Source organism: Pongo abelii, chromosome 3 (genome assembly GCF_028885655.2).
Source record: "Pongo abelii isolate AG06213 chromosome 3, NHGRI_mPonAbe1-v2.0_pri, whole genome shotgun sequence".
In the NCBI taxonomy this organism is placed as follows: Eukaryota; Metazoa; Chordata; class Mammalia; order Primates; family Hominidae; genus Pongo; species Pongo abelii.
In genome coordinates this window covers 110,344,553-110,361,896 of record NC_071988.2, presented here as the reverse complement: position 1 = coordinate 110,361,896, position 17,344 = coordinate 110,344,553, and the positions used below count along the sequence as shown (strand labels likewise).

Sequence of the window (17,344 nt, the reverse complement as noted above, 5' to 3'; positions counted from 1 at the left end):
GTGAAACCCTGTCTTTACTAAAAATACAAAAATTAGTCAGGTGCAGTGGTGCGTGCCTGTGATCTTAGCTACTCCAGAGGCTGAGACAGGAGAATCACTTCGACCAAGGATGTGGACGTTGCAGTGAGCCAAGGTAGCACCACTTCACTCCAGCCTGGGTGACAGAGTGAGACTCCAAAAAAAAAAAAAAAAAGAGCAGAGTGTATGTTAGTTTGGTGACTCATTACATGTTAGTTTATGATTCATTCTGTGTTAGTGTGGTGATTCATTATGACTAGATGGTGCTGTGTAAAAAAAAAAAAAATTCCAGAAAAGTCTAGTTTAATAATTATGCTACCCAGTCCTTAAATCCTGTATCAAATACTACCTCCTCTAGGAGATCTTTCCTAATAATATTTTTTAATCCCAAAACAACAAACTACCTCCAAAAATACACAATGACCTACCTTGCATTAGTTTGTATCTTTCTTATAGAAACATTCTATTAATTATGTTATTTATACCATAATATAAGCTCCTTTAGGGGAGAGGCTATCTTGCCCTTACCCATGGTATTCTCTGAAGTACTTCCCACAGGCGAAGAAAGCAATAAGTGTTTGGTAAATATTTGTTGGACTGAATTGAGCCAGCTGTTTACATATACATTAACTCTTCTCATTATTCTCAGCAGTATGAAAGAAATGCAGATCCACTCTGTGACTACATCCTATTGCCTAACCTAACTAGGCAGATTGCAGCTACTTTATGTTGACTGTTCAGAAGTTTTTGCTTGGGTTAAATGAAGTCAAACCTGTTGAGTTTTTTGGCGCATGGGGAGTTGTTTACAACTTTTCTTTTTCTTTAGTGCTATTGTTCAGTGGGACCTGCCTGAGGAGTGTACTGTACCCCAAACTGTTTACACTGAGCATTCATTTCTTCAGTGGCACACCCATCAGCTGACCTGTTTACACTGGTACTTAAGTAAAGTGGGTGCCTGCAAGCTTGAAACACTCTTAAATTGAGTATAGTATGTTTCAAATAATACAAGTATCTTACCATATTATTTATAAGTTTTAGCAACAACTAATAGACTGGTCCCTAAAATATATGAACAAGGAGCTATGAAATATAATTGTGGAGGTTTTTAAAAATCTTTGAAAAGAGACCCTTGTCTTATTACTCCAGGGAAATTTGCAACCATTCTATAGAGGTATTATCTCATCCCTACTAAAAAGATCTCAAATGGGCTGGGTGCAGTGGCTCATGGCTGTAATCCCAGCACTTTGGGAGGCCAAGGCAGGTGGATCGCCTGAGGTCAGGAGTTCGAGACCATCCCAGCCTACATGGTGAAACCCCATCTCTAATAAAAATACAAAAATTAGCTGGGCATGGTGGCAGGTGCCTATAATCCTAGCTACCAGGGAGGCTGAGGCATGAGAATCGCTTGAACCCGGGAGATGGAGGTTGCAGTGAGCTGAGATCACACCACTGCACTCCAGCCTGGGTGACAGAGCGAAACTCAGTCTCAAAAAAAAAAAAGATTTCAAATGAAACTCTTGGTAATCTCTCTTTGGGTAGCCAACCCGTTGTTGTAAAGCAAGGGAATATCTTATTAAAAGTTGTTTGTTGGGTCTGGGTGTGTTAATGACACTGTTATCACATTGTTAAGCTTCACAGAAGCATATAACCTCATCAATTTTAAATTTTTGTTAAGTAACGTTAGTTTCATAAAAATGATACTTGCTTCTTGTAAATAATTAAAATTATACCCAAAAAGGCAAAAAGAAAAAAAGTAAAAATCACCTAGTGACCCATTGATATTTTTCTGAACATCCTTTTAGAAATCTCTACACAGAAATTAAAATGCATTTTTACATATAGGAAATATTCATACATGCTACTGTGTTACTAATCTTATTTAAATAATATGTCATGAACATCTTCCATGTCAACTAATGTTAATCTTTATACCACTGTTGTAGTAGTTGTCATAGTATTCTCTTATGTTTTAGAATTTACTTAATTCTTTCTTAATGAACATTTAGGTTGCTGTCAATTTGGGACTGTTATGCACTCACATTTCAGTGGCCAGAAAGGTTGATATGTGTTCTGAGTGGTGCACATCCCATAAATATTTCACTAACTTCTAGTCATGTGATGAAATTAAAGTCTACACAGTTTATTAGATGACTCTTTGACTTGACACACACATATGCTCTCTCTCTGTCTCTCCCCGCCCACCAAATAGCAGTGACTCCTGGTTGATAAACCGTACAACCCCTTGCTCCCGCCACTCTGGAGCCTCCCTGCAGCTGACCACCCCTTACTCAGATTGCAGCCAAATTCCCTGTTCTGTTCTGTGAAACTCTCTGTTTTCCCCACCTCCTTCTTTCCTCTTTGGAAAATTGTGTAAATGTTAAGTTTTTTCTCTTATCCTTGCACTTTCACAGACCTTGAATTGGTTTACTCTCCTTTAGTAAATCCCCTTCATACAAATGCTGGTTCCGAATTTCCTAAATCTCGTTCATCCTTTCCTTCTCTCTTTTTTTGTGAAATATTTAAGTAATTTGTATTAAAATCCATATAGTTCATGTGTCTCTACTAATGTGATAACATTGTGTTTGAAATCTGTTAAAAGGAGACTCAAATATCCTCTGTGACATTTTTGCTGAGTTTCATTTCTTTTTACTTTTTTACTTATTTTTTAAATTGACAAATAATAATTGTACATATTTATGAGGTCTGGCTTTTTACTATTGCCATTCACTCTCTCTTCTGACTCCTACCCAGTTACCTTCTTTCCCTGACTCTCTTCTTTCCCTTTCTCTCTCTTCCCTCTTTCCCTCCATTTCCCTAATTTTCTATTGTTTTATAATTGAACTTAATCACTTTTATAATTTTTATAATTGAACTTAACCAATTTTTCCCCATTCACTTTCCATGGCTTGATAAAATACCTGCTATATATAAGATTAAAAGAATCCATAAAAGTGAAGTTAAACCACGTTAAAATAAAAAGCTGTTTTTGCAGCCCTTTAAAATGAACTGAATCCCAAAACATTCCGTTGAGTTAGACCCTCAAGTCTTTGTCTATGAGATACAGTCAACATCTATCATGTCATACATTTATTTATTTTATGTTCCCTACTGCTTCTTCCACACACCACCAAAAGGCAAGTTCTGGCCAGGCACCGTGGCTCATGCCTGTAATCCCAACACTCTGGGAGGCCGAGGCGAGCAGATCACGAGGTCAGGAGTTCGAGATCAGCCTGGCCAACAAGGCGAAAACCCATCTCTACTAAAAATACAAAAAATTAGCCAGGCATTGTGGTGCACGCCTGCAGTCCCAGCTGCTTGGGAGGCTGAGGTAGGAGAATTGCTTGAACCCAGCAGGTGGAGGTTGCAGTGAGTTGAGATCATGCTATTGCACTCCAGCCTGGATGACAGAGCAAGACTCAGTCTCAAAAAAAAAAAAAAAAAAAAAAAAAGGCAAGTTCCACAAAGCTGAGGATTTGTTTTTATGTATCTCTTTTCTTGGCAAATATAGGTATTATTTGTTCAGTGAATGAGTTATTATAGGTAAACTTAACTTATTCTATTTTTAAATGTGTATTTTGTTTTAAAGCTTTCATTGCAACTATATTTTCTGTGTTGTTTGTTTTTCCATTTCAAGTGAAGAGTATTTCAAAACTTTTATGGCTTTTATTGATCGTTCTAGGCTAACGTTCAAATTTAGTCACCATTTCTATAGCTATTTTTATTAGAAAGTCCATTCTGAATTCTAAATCCTGACTTAAAAATGAACTTTTGGTCTAAAAACTGTAAGAGGGCACCTCTTTAAAAAGTGTTAAGAATTAATACAAATGCACTTTCTGTGCTTCTTAAGGAGGCAAGTCATCAATTTCCATAAATATAATTTTGTTAAAGTTTCTTTATGAATTTTCCTCTCGCTGGAGTTGACGTTTTTCTAATTAGTAACTGTTGCTTTTGTTAGGGTTTGCACAATTTCTGCTTTGCAAATGTAAATTGTTACGTGTTTTCAGCAATGGTAAAACAAAGCTGCTTCCTGTAAATCTATTCAGGAAGCAACTTTGCAAAAGACAATGCCTGTCACACTTAAAAGGAAGCCCTACATTTGGGTTGTAGTTTAAAAAGGGAATTGAGGATACCTCTGTGTGTTTCTTACTAACTGCTAGCTTCTTCATTCTTTTCTCTTCTCTCCTCTTGCTGAGAGTGCTTACATAGTCATCTTAATACTTCAAATGAGGTTTTGTTGTTGTGGCGGAAAAATTCAGTTTATTGTTGTGCACTTTTGTGTATTTTCTCTTTCTTTGAAGGAGATGATACTGAAGAAGTAGAACCAAGGGATTGCTTCAATTATTTGGGCAGGCTAACTTGTATCCCTCTGTTTTTCTGTTGTTTTGTAATTGAACCTAATCATCACTTTTTCTCATATCTTCAGTTATATCTCACTCACAACTAGGACAAAAAATATTAAAAACTGTCTTTCTCACTGAAAAATCAAATAGGCTTCAGGATGTTGAAAATTGTGTTATTTTTTAATAAAGCAAAAAAGAGAAACACATAGTGACAAAAACTGACATTATTTTCCTGAAGGATTTCCTATAGCATTTTCATTTGTTTATTGCAAAGAGGTGGGACATTACTCCTGCCTTGGTATAGATATTTCCACATGGGAATTGCCCTTCAGTGCTACTTTGAATTTAAGACAGTTGCCTGTAGAACTCAGGAGAGGGAGATGACTTTCTACAACCCAGAATCCTTTCTTTCTGAGGGTCCAGTGTATTTTGAAAAGTCATTCTCAAAGCGATTTAAGTGCCTTCTTGCCGAGAACCAGGCAACTTCTACTGTGTATAATGGAAGAGTAAGGATGCGGTAGTTAAGCAAGCAGGTGCTCTGAGTGCGTGGGTTTGGATTTGGTTTTAAACCTGCCTAGTGAAATGACTGTGGTGGACAGAATAACAACATCCCCTCACCCCCTTACCGCCACAAGATGCTGATATCCTAATTTCCGGAACCTGTAAATATGTTACTTAACATGGATAAAAGGGACTTTGCAGATGTTATTAAGTAAAAGATCTTGAGATAGGAAGATTACTCTGGATTATCCATGTGGGCTGTGTTAAGCCATTCTTGCATTGCTATAAAGAAATACCTGAGACTGAGTATTTTGTGAAGGAAATAGGTTTAATTGGCCCGTAGTTCTGCAACCTTTGTAGGAAGCATGGTACTGGCATCAGCTGGGCTTCTAGGGAAGCCTCAGGAAGCTTATAATCATAGCAGAAGGAAAAGGGGTAGCAGGCACATCACATTGCAAAGGCAGGAGCAAATGAGAGAGTGGCAGAGGCAAGGAGATGCCACGTCCTTTTAAACGACCAGATCTCATGTGAACTCAGAGTGAGAGTTCACTCATCACCAAGGGGATGGCCCAAACCATTCATGAGGGATCCGTCCCCCATGATCAAACACTTCCCACCAAGCGCCACCACCAACACTGGAGATTACATTTCAATATGAGATTTGGGTGGGGACAAATATTCAAACTATATCATTCTGCCCCTGGCCCCTCCCAAATCTCATGTCCTTTTCACATTGCAAAATACAGTCATGCCTTCCCAATAATCCCCCAAAGTCTTAACTCATTTCAACATTAACTCAAAAGTCCAAAATCATCATCTGAGACAAGGCATGTCCCTTTCACTTATGAGCTTGTAAAATCAAAAACAAGTTATTTAATTTCAAGATACAATGGGGTATATGCATTAGGTAAACATTACCATTCTAAATGGGAAAAATCAACCAAAAGCAAGTGTGAAACGCAGCAGGGCAGTCATTAAATTGTAAAGTTCCAAAATAATCTCCTTTGACTTCATGTCCCACATCCAGGGCACGCTCATGCCAGAGGTGGGATCCTAAGGCCTTGGGCAGCCCTGCCCTTGTGGCTTTGCAGGGTATAGCCCCCATGGCTAAACTCACAGGATGTTGAGCATCTGTCGCTTTTCTGCCTTGAGGTTGCAAGCTGCCATTGGATTTACCATTCTGGGATCTGGAGAGTGGTAGCCCTCTTCCCACAGCTGCACTAGACAGTGCCCTAGTGGGGACTCTGTTGGGGGGCTCCAACTCCACCTTTTCCCTCCGCACTGTCCTAGTAGAAGTTCTCTCTGAGGGCTCCACCCCTGCAGCGGGCTTCTGCCTGGGCAACCAGGCTTTCTCATGCATCCTCTGACATCTAGGCAGAGGCTGCCAGACCTCCTTAACTCTTGTATTCTGTGAACCTGCAGGCTTAACACCATATAGAAGCCACCAAGACTTACAGCTTGCATTCTCCAAAGTGTCAGCTCAAGCTGTACCTGGGCTCCTTTGAGCTATGGCTGGAGCTGGAGCTGCAGTGGCTGAGATGCAGGGAGCAGTGTCCAGAGGCTCCAAAGTATCAGCTTAAGCTGTACCTGGGCCCCTTTGAGCCAGAGGTGGAGCTGGGGCTGGAGCTGGAGTGGCTGAGATGCAGGCAGCAGTGTCCTGAGGCGGTGCAGGGTAGCAGGGCCCTGGACATGGCCCAGGAAACCATTCTTCTTTCCTAAGCCTCTGGGCCTGTGATGGGAGGGGCTGCCAAGCAGATCTCTGAAGTGCCCTTGAGGCATTTTGCTCATTGTATTGGCTGTTAGCACTTGGCTCCTTTTAGTCTGCAAATTTCTCTAGCAAGTGGTTGCTCCAAAGCCTGCTTGAAATCTTCTCCTGAAAAAGTTTTTTTTTTCCCTCTGACACTTGGCCAGGCTGCAAATTTTCCAAACTTTTATGCTCTGCTTCCCTTTTAAATATAAATCCAACTTTTAGTCATTTCTTTGCTGTCACATCTGAGCATAGGTTGTTAGAAATAACCAAGCCACATTTTGAACACTTTGTTGCTTAGAAATTTCTTCCACCAGATACCCTAAATCTTCACTCTAAAGTTCAAACTTCCACAAATTCCCTAAAGCATGAGCAGAATGCAGCCAAGTTCCTTGCTAAGGCATAACATGGGTGACCTTTACTCCAGTTCTCAATAAGTTCCTCATTTCCATCTGAGATCTCATTTCCCTGACCTTCAACGTCCGTATTTCTGTCAGCATTTTGGTCACAACCACTTAACAAATCTCTAAGAAATTCCATACATTCCCTTATCTTCCTGTCTTCTTCTGTGTCCTCCAAACTCTTCCAACCTCTACCTGTTACCCAGTTCCAAAGTCACTTCCACATTTTCAGGTGTCTTTATAGCAATGCTCATCCTTGGTACCAATTTTCTGTGTTAGGCTGTTCTTGCATTGCTATAAAGAAATATCTGAGACTGGGTAATTTATGAAGAAAAGAGGTCTAATTGGCTCATCATTCTGCAAGTTCTGTAGGAAATATGGTGCTGGCATCAGGTCAGCTTCTAGGGAAGCCTCAGGAAGCTTACATGGAGAAAGCAGAGGCAAGTGAGAGATGTAGGGTGGGAGGGAGGTGCCACACACTTTTTTTTTTGAGACAGAATCTCGCTCTGTCATGCAGGCTGGAGTGCAGTGGTGCAATCTCCTTGGCTCACTGCAACCTCCACCTCCCAGGTTGAAGTGATTCTCCTGCCTCAGCCTCCTGAGTAGATGGGACTACAGGCATGTGCCTCCATGCCCGGCTAATTTTCATATTTTCAGTAGAGATGGCATTTCACCATGTTAGCCAGGCTGGTCTCCAACTCCTGACCTCAGGCAATCTGCCCACCTCAGGCTTTCAAAGTTCTGGGATTACAGGCGTGAGCCACTGCACCCGACCCACACACTTTTAAATAACTAGATTTCATGTGAACTCAGAGTGAGAACTCACTCATCACCATGGGGATAGCTCAAGCCATTCAAGAGGGATCTGTTCTCATGATCCAAACACCTCCCACCAGGTCCCACCTCCAAAATTTGGGGTTATAATTCAACCTGAAATTTGGGCGGGGACAATCCAAACTATATTATAAGCCCAATATAATCACAAGGGCCATTATAGGTGGCCAGAGAGTCAGATAAGAAGGTGTGTTGTGAGAGGATGCCACAAGCTAAGGAATGCAGGAGATCTCTAGAAGCTAGAAAGTGAGGGTAACAGATTCTCCCCTAGGAAGGACCTGAGCCCTGTTAAGACCTACTTTTTTGGCCTACTGAGACATACTTTGGACTTCTGGCCTCTAGAACTCCAAGATAATAAATTTGTGTTGTTTTAAGCCACTAAGTTTGTGGTAATTTGTTACATCAGCAATAGAAATCTAGTATAGTGACCTTGGATAAATTCCTTAAGTTCTTTGGTGTTTCTTCATCTTTTTTTAAATAATAGCTTTATTGAAGTATACAGTCATGTTGAGAAACGCGTCATTAGACAATTTCGTACATGTGTGAGCATCACAGAGTATACTTATATTAACTGAGAGGTATAACCTACCACACACCTAGACTATATAATATAGTCTATTGCTCCTAGTCTGTAAAAATGTACAGAATGTTACTGTACTGAATACTGTAGGCAATTGTAGTACAATGATATTTGTTTATCTGAACATATCTAAACTAACAAAAGTATAGAAAAATGTGATATAACAGATTTTAAAAAGGTACACCTACATCAGGCACCTATCCTGAATGGAGTTTGCAGAACTGGAAGTTGCTCTGAGTGAGTCAATGAGTGAGTGGTGAGTAGAAGGGAAGGCGTAGGACATTACTGTACACTACTGTAGACTTTAAAAAGATGGTACACTTAGGCTACACTAAATATATTTTAAACAATTCTTTCTGCCATAATAAATTAACCTTAACTTACTGTAACTAGTTTACCTTATAAATGTTTACATTTTTTTTTCCTTGGGGATTAACATTAGGCTCCTTGCTACTTATGCAAATTTCTGCAGCCTGCTTGAATTTCTCCTCAGAAAATGGGTTTTTCTTTGCTATTGCATCATCAGGCTGCAAATTTCCCAAACTTTTATGCTCTGCTTCCCTTTTAAACATAAGTTCCAATTCCAAACCATCTCTCTCAAGTTCAAAGCTCCACAGATCTCTAGGGCAAGGGCAAAGTGCTGCCAGTCTCTTTGCTAAAGCATAATGAGTCACCTTTGTCCCACTTCCCCCAAAATTCCTCATTTCTATCTGAGACCACCTCAGCCTGGACTTTATTATCCATATCACTATCAGCATTTTGGTCAAAGCCATCCAATAAGTCTCTAGGAAGTTCCAAATTTTCCTGTGTCTTCCTGTCCTCTGAGCCCTCCAAAGTGTTCCAACCTCTGCCTGTTACCAATTCCAAAGTTACATTCACATTTTTTGGGTATCTTTACAGCAGCGCCCCACTACCCAGTACCAATTTACTGTGTTAGTTTGTTCTCACGCTGCTAATAAAGACATACCTGAGACTGGGTAATTTATGAAGGAAAGAGGTTTAATTGACTCACAGTTCAACATGGCTGGGGAGGCCTCAGGAAACTTACAATCATAGCAGACTATGTGTATTCAGTAGATTGTATTGGTTTTCTGAATTTAATTTGAGGCTAATAGAGGTCTTTTCCCTGGTGCTCTGTTGTTATCAAAACTGAAGGGAAATATAACAATATAATAAATAAATATAATGATATTTAATTCTAATTAATATGTAATTCTACATTCTGAAAACAATTCTAAGCATAATAAAAACACATTCTAACTATAATATGGTTAGTTCTAGCCATTAAAAGTACATTCAATCTTAAGAAAATATTTGTGAGAGTTATAAAACGGTGAGGTATGAAGGAAGCTCTGTGGAGTTTCTTTAACCGCCCTGACTTGACCTGACAGTAATATCCTGATGGGATTAAAATCAAGACAATAACCAGAAAAGAGGGAAATGATGGTGATGGGAATAACAAGCAACGACTACTTTTCTTGGAGTTCTCATAACATTTTTTCTTTTTTTTTTTTGAGATGAAGTCTTGCTCTGTCGCCCAGGCTGGAGTACAGTGGCACAATCTCTGCTCACTGCAACCTCTGCCTCCCGGGTTCAAGCGGTTCTCCTGCCTCAGCCTCCTGAGTAGCTGGGATTATAGGCGCACACCACCATACCTGGCTAATTTTTGAATTTTAAGTAGAGACGAGGTTTTTGCCGTGTTGCCCAGGCCGGTCACGAACTCCTGAGCTCAGGCAATCTGCCCACCTCGGGTCTCCCAAAGTGCTGGGATTATAGGCATGAGCCAGCACTCCCGGCCATTCTCATAGCATTTTGAACATATTTCTGTTTTGTATTCCTATTATTTTTTGTATAGTTGTTTAAGCCTGTTAACATTTATCCTCTTTCTGGCTCCTCCCTTGACCTTATTTGTAAACTTTTTAGGGCAAGAATCTGGTTTACCCATCTTAGAAGTGTCATTGACTAGCCTAGCCTCTAACACTTTGGTTGATTGATGGATGAATGGATGGATTTATGGATGGATAGATGGCAGTTTACTGCACAGAAAAGTATTCTAACTCTTTTTGGACAGGAGCATTCTCCTGTGTATCTCTGGCCTGCTTTAAAGAGCAGAGTAAGATTGTGATCACAGATTCATTTTCACTTTTGTTAATAAGTATTAAGCTTTTGAAATGAAGAAAATGTTCATTGGATGAAGAATACAGGAATATATAGCACCTCATATTAATATTATGTGTTGACCAATTAGGTTGTCTTATTTCGGATTATCTCAAGACCTACCTTAACTTAGCTATAAGCAGACCAACTGAATTCATGGAGTCTAACAATTTATTTTTTTTCAGAAGTAAACATACTCACGAAATGTTTATCATTTCCAAACACTTTGGCTCATTTTGGTTTGGGTAGAGGCTGACCAGAATTTTTGCATTGTTCTTATTCTGTTGTTTCGTGTCCTGTTATTTAAGCACCTGATTGCTTTTTAAAAATATGTACAAGAAGAGGTAAGACACAACAGTCAAGAGGTGGAAGCAACCCAAATGTCCATCAGTGAATGAATAGACAAACAAATTTGGTATATACATACAATAGAATATTTTTCAGCCATACAAAGGAAGGAAATGGATGAGCCTTGGGATGTTATGCTCAGTGAAATAAACCAGTCAAAAAAGACACATACTGTGTGATTCCACTTATATGAGGTACCTAAAATCATAAAATTCATAGAAACAGAATAGTGGTTATGAGGAGCTGGGAGGAGGGAGAAAGAGGAAGTTGGTTAATGGGTGTAGAGTTTCAGTTTTGCCAGATGAAAAGGTTTTGGAGATCTGTTTCACCGCTATGTGAATGTACCTTATGCTGCTAATTGTATAGTTAAAAATGGTTAAAATGTTAAAGTTTATGTTATGTGGGATTTTATTTGTTGTTGTCGTTTTTGTTTGTTTTTGAGACAGAGTCTCGCTCTGTCACCCAGGCTGGAGTGCAGTGGCGTGATCTTGGCTCACTGCAACCTCTGCCTCCTGGGTTCAAGCGATTCTCCTGCCTAAGCCTCCCGAGTAGCTGGGATTACAGGCGCCTGCCACCACGCCCGGCTAATTTTTGTACTTTTAGTAGAGACGGGGTTTCACCATGTTGGCCAGGCTGGTCTCGAACTCCTGACCTCAGGTGGTCTGCCCGCCTTGGCATCCCAAAGTGCTGGGATTACAGGCCTGAGCCACCACGCCCAGCTGAGAGGGAAGTTTCTTCTTGGCATAAGGAAAATGTTCTAAAATTGATTGTGATGATGGATGTACTAGTCTGAATATACTAAAAGCATTGAATTGTACACTGTAAATGGGTGAGTTGTATAAGATGTTAATTATATCTCAGTGATGCTGTAAAATATTTATTTACAAAGGGAAAGAGCTGAAATTCAAATTGGTCAAGTTTGCTACTATTTATTTATTTATTTATTTATTTGAGACAGAGTCTCACTCTGTCACCCATGCTGGAGTGCAGTGGCACGATCTCGACTCACTGCAACCTCTGCCTCCCGGGTTCAAGCGATTCTCCTTCCTCAGCCTCCTGAGTAGCTGGGATTACAGATGTGCGTCAACACACCCAGCTAATTTTTGTATTTTTAGTAGAGATGGGGTTTCACCACGTTGGCCAGGCTGGTCTTGAACTCCCGACCTCAAGGGATCCACCCACCTCGGCCTCCCAAAGTGCTGGGATTACAGGCATGAGCCACTGTACCCAGCCTCAAGTTTGCTACTTAAAGAAGCTTTTCTGTGGTATTCAGTGGACTAAGGTTTAGAATGAACTACATGTACCTATACATAGTACAGAACAAAATAAGAATAATATGATCTTTTCTTGGTACATTTTCAGTTTTAACTAAGATGTATGAGGATTGGCAAGTTTAGGCCTTACTGCTGTCAAACAGCATGAAGCTGGGCATGGAATGAAGTTTCAAACTACTATTAAAATAATGTTGAGACACTGAGCTGTTTTCTCTCTGTTTTGATAGCCACCATTATGCAACCCCACTGAGACTTGCAAATGGATCAATACTATAGCAATGAAGGAGGCAAGTTTGTCTTTATTTTTAGTAACATTACAGGCTGAGCTCTTGGTGAAGAACATGTGTTTCTTGGTATTTATTACCCTGACAGGCCTTGCCAATGTTTATTTAGCCCATTTGGAAGCATTCTGGTTGTTCCATCTCAACGGCTGTTTATATAAAAGATTGCTGGTTTGGTGTATAACTTCCTGATTCGGGGAATATTACCATTAGAGAGGAAAGGTGTCATATATGCTATTTATTCTAACACAAATGATAAGAACAATGGGTATATTCTTTACACTATATTTTACACTGTACCCTAGGAGCATGTTGCCCATATATGTACAAAGAGGAAAGTAACTTTTTAAATAAGTTGAAAAGGAACTATGAAAGTATTAATAAGTTTAATTTCTAAGAGTATGTAAATTTTAGTTCCCTGTAAGTCTTGCATAGTACTAGTCTCTGTTGGAAATATAAGATGAGTTGGAGAGACTCCCTGCCCTTAAGATACAAGGCAATGGCGATAAATACCCTCACAACAAATTATGATATATAAGAGACTCTAATAAATGCTGTGATCAAAGGTTAAACAAATTCTTTGAGAATAAGAAAGAAGTAATTGATTTTGATGGGAGAGAGGAACAGGACTTTAATTGAACATTGGAAGATGGATAGGATTTAGTAAGTAAAGAAGGAAAAACTCAGCATCATGAGTTCTGAGGTTGAAAATGTATTGTTATGTCTTGGACCCCAAGGTGCAGGGGAGAAAATAATGAAAAATAAAACTAAAAGTTACTTGAGGCATTCAGACTGCTAAAAGTTTGATCCTAATCACTTTTGGTAAACATAAAATTTATAAGTAATCTGAACACTGAGACTTATATTCTCTTTTAACCATTAATTTGAAAAGTTTCTATAAGCAAGATCCTGAGTTTATTTAAAGGAAAAATGATATTTTCCCTCCTGCTTTAAAATGAGAAGTTGTCCTGAAGTTGAGTTTCTAAAAATGTTTTTAATTTTGCCAGAGTTGATAGAACTCATCCACACAACCACCTGCTCATTTATTCAATAACTGGAGTTCTAAAGTCATCAGAAGTCTACCACTCGCCCCACCCCATCGTCTGCTTCTTCAGAAAAGTAGAATTAAAGAAATGGAGGGGATCTGATATATCATCTAGGACAAAACCCAGATTTTCAAAATAGGAAGGTTTCCAGAGAGGTCACGTGTCCAGGGTGACACATATAATAAACAGTAGCAGCAGCCCAGGGGCACGGTTGTTCTGGCCCTTAAGCCCATTGCTCCTCCCAGCCTACAGCATAACAGAGGAGCCGGAAACCGGGTTTACACCTTCATACCTGAGCCCCACCTCCCTTTACATGTCTTGTCTTGTAATATTTTTGTTGCTCTATCTAATGCAGGTTCTCTGAAACTTCACAGATGCCCTTACTGCCTACGGGTCTTGCGGTTTAATAACAGCTGATGGCCATAACAGAATTGATAACTCTTCCAGGTTGGCCACCATTGAGTTATCGACCCATCACTGTTAATTTAATGTGCTGCTTTAACATCAGCCACATCCTTGTATAAAAATGGGAATTATAGAAAAATTCACCCGTATTTTAAGTTAGACCACTCTTCTTCATCTGGAATAAATCAGCTCCTTTCTAATTGTGACTATTTCAGATAAATAGTATACATCTATCTTCAAGATGCTAACACTGTCACTCTTTTTTCTGGTAGTGGATTAGAAAAAGCCCATCCACCTCTTTACCTCAGTATTCTTCTTGCTTCTATACTATTGATGGCTTTTCTGTAAGACACATAGGAGTTACTCTGTTGTAATATAACATACAAATGTTTTGAAAACTAAAAATGATAGTAATTATATCCCAATTATCATGTACTTCTATATATCAATTAATAGTGATCTGATTTTTAGCTGGGCATGGTGGCACAATTAAATATCAGTTAAATATATCAATTAAATTTGATCCAATTTTTAGCTGGGTACAGCCGTGCACACCTGTAGTCCCAGCTACTCGGGAGGCTGAGGCAGGAGGATTGCCTGAGCCTAGGAGTTCAAGGTGGTAGTGTGCAATGATCACCACTCCAGCCTGGGCAACATAACAAGACCTTGTCTCTTAAAAAAAAATGACTGATTTTTATCATTGCAAATTTAATAGTAATTATCCTTAAGAATAATAATTACTTACTACTTTTTTACTAATTTTGTTGAGACTGTGTGTCTAAAATAGGTTGAAACATATCTAGTTATCCAGTATAAAACTTTAAAAATTACTTATCCACCCAAATGATTGGTAACTTGATTTCAAACCTAAGGGTATTTGAAAATATCTCAGAAATTTATGTCAATTTTTCCAGCGTATCCAAAATATTGATTACTATGTAGACATGGCTGGGTAATTGTTGATGTAGTACTCGAGAGCTTTCACTTATGACGTTTTATGTTCTGTAGTGCTTTTGAGAAGCACTCATCAGTTGGATTAACAAGTGGAACTGTTTATAAACTCTATAATGTGAGGGAAAAATGGAAGCTGACATACATAATATAAATTGAGTTCCTGGAAACACCAATGTCAATAATTCTTCAGAAGGGGAAGATTGCCAAGGGTGGGGCCAGGTACAAAAACAGTTCTGGAAATTTTAGTTTCCATTGCCTCACCTCAATTCTAAGAAACATTAGGAACTTTATAATTGAATGTTATCTTTTAAAAAAATCTTCTAGCTTTTTGTTTATACTGAATTTTCATGTATAACATATTAAGGAATATAGGACCATTAAAATGATTCAGAGACAGGAGAGTACAAATTTGGAAACTTTTGCATCTTTGAAATGGTTGTTAAACCTGGCCTCAAGTGATTGCTTTCAATAATAGATTTTTTTTTCTTTTTCTGGCAAGGAACTACATAAGGGAGAATGTTCCAGTGTGTCAGCATTTTTTTAATTGCAAATCAATTAAGGACATAGTATCTGCATGGAATTTATGTGGACAAGATGGAGCAATTTGATCAGGTGATAATGCAATTAGGTGTATTCGGGCTTGGGTGAACAATCATTGTAAGGGTATTGCTTAATCAAATGATGCCAATACCAAGAGGTGTTACAAATTAAGTATCTTATTGCTCTTTATTTACTTATTAGGCCTTTTTATTAATGACTTAGATTAAGACATAGAAGGCTTATACACATAAAAGTCATCAATGAAACAAAGGTGAGGATAACTAATATGTTGAATAGCAAGGCTAGAAATAAAGATGAAGAAAACTACAAAAATATTAGTTTTGTAAAAAAAAATAGTGTAGGTAGAAAGAATGTCTAGAAACTTAGCAAATTGATATTTACAGTGAATAAATGTTTAGTCTTGAACTTTGATTCTCAAGAGAGATCAGGACTAGAAAGATCTAGTTTAATACCAGTTTGCAAAGCATTATTTTAGAGAGTTAGTTTTCCTGAAGTACAATCTACATGCTATAAAATGCATCTTTTTTAGTATATTGCTCTCAGACAGTCATAACCACTACTACAATTAAGATACAGCTCAGGCTGGCACGGTGGCTCATGCCTGTAATCCCAGAACTTTGGGAGGCTGAGGTGGTTGGATCATCTGAGGACGGGAGTTCGAGACCAGCCTGGCCAAAATGGTGAAACCCCGCCTCTACTAAAAATACAAAATTTAGCCAGGCGTGGTGGCATGTACCTGTAATCCCAGCTACTCAGGAAGCTGAGGCGGGAGAATTGCTTGAACCCAGGAGGCAGAGGTTGCAGTGAGCTGAGATCATGCCACTGCACTCCAGCCTGGGTGATAGAGTGAGACTCTGTCTCAAAAAAAAAAAAAAAAAAAAAAGATACAGGCCATTTCCATCATTCCAAACAATTCCTTCATGTCCCTTTTAGTTGACTCCTCCTCTTACCCCAGCCACTGGCAACTTCTGACTGTTTTCTAACCCCATAGTTTTGCAAACCTTCCTTCATATAACTTTTTAAGAATTTGATCTTCGTAAGATCTCTACAACATTAATATTATCAACAGTTCTATTTTATAATAGAAGAAACTAGTGTTTAAATTAAAGAGCTTTCCAAAGTCTACACTATATGAGTTGTGGAGCCAGAACCTAAGCCCCCATTTTCTAATGCAGGATCCTGAATACATCCCTTGACCCTTCCAGCTAGCCCCTTGTTCCAAGAGCTCTGCTCTTTTCTGCATTGTTTAGTTACCTCTAGGTTGATCTTATATTAGGAGCCAGTGTTTAACATTCATAGTAGTATACTGGAGGGACCAGAGCAGTGTTTCTCCATCTTTTTTGCATTATTGTTCTTTTAAAGAGCCTTTTTAGGCTTTTTTTCCTAATCATCCCTTGCCTCCATTAAATTTTAACACCATTAATATAGTATATATCTGTATGTATAATGTATGTCTGTACTTAATAGATAACCCGTCTTTGTAATTTCAGCCTCTGAGGACCAGCCTCTCAAGGCCTGAGAATATCTATCTATGACTTTCAACTTTACTCATCAAAACACAAAATTGTAACAAATTTACTGTAAAGATCTCAGTTAGCTGTATTTGGGATTCTATTATCAGGCAGTACTTCATTCTATTATAGAATAAGTGTCCTAGGAAATCAAGCAGAGGAAGTTGGCTTCATAGGCAATAAAAAGGCTAAAGAAAGCAGAAACAAAGAAAAAGTGGATTGGTAGTTTCAAAGTTACTTTCCTTGTATGGCAGGAACAGGTAGCCAAAAATATAGGTTAAAGATCAGAACAGACAGAAATTTACTATTATGCCAATTGAAACTGGCCTGTTTGGGAAATTAGGCTATCTCTCTCTCCTGATTTTTCTGGCAGTCAGGTAAAAACT

General features: G+C 38.8%; 1 protein-coding gene across 20 annotated transcripts in view; it reads left to right on the top strand.

Annotated features, from left to right (window-relative positions):
- Nucleotides 1-17,344, top strand: part of FAM13A (family with sequence similarity 13 member A) — a 331,498-nt gene that overhangs the window by 101,213 nt on the left and 212,941 nt on the right. Inside the window, exon 2 of one of the 20 annotated variants that reach the window (XM_024245792.3) lies at nt 15,386-15,498. The exons of the other annotated variants lie outside the window; for them this stretch is intronic. Within the exon in view, the coding sequence (XP_024101560.2) occupies nt 15,461-15,498 (38 nt within the window). The 5' untranslated portion in view covers nt 15,386-15,460. The remainder of the gene's footprint in view (nt 1-15,385; nt 15,499-17,344) is intronic. 20 annotated transcript variants of the gene reach the window in all.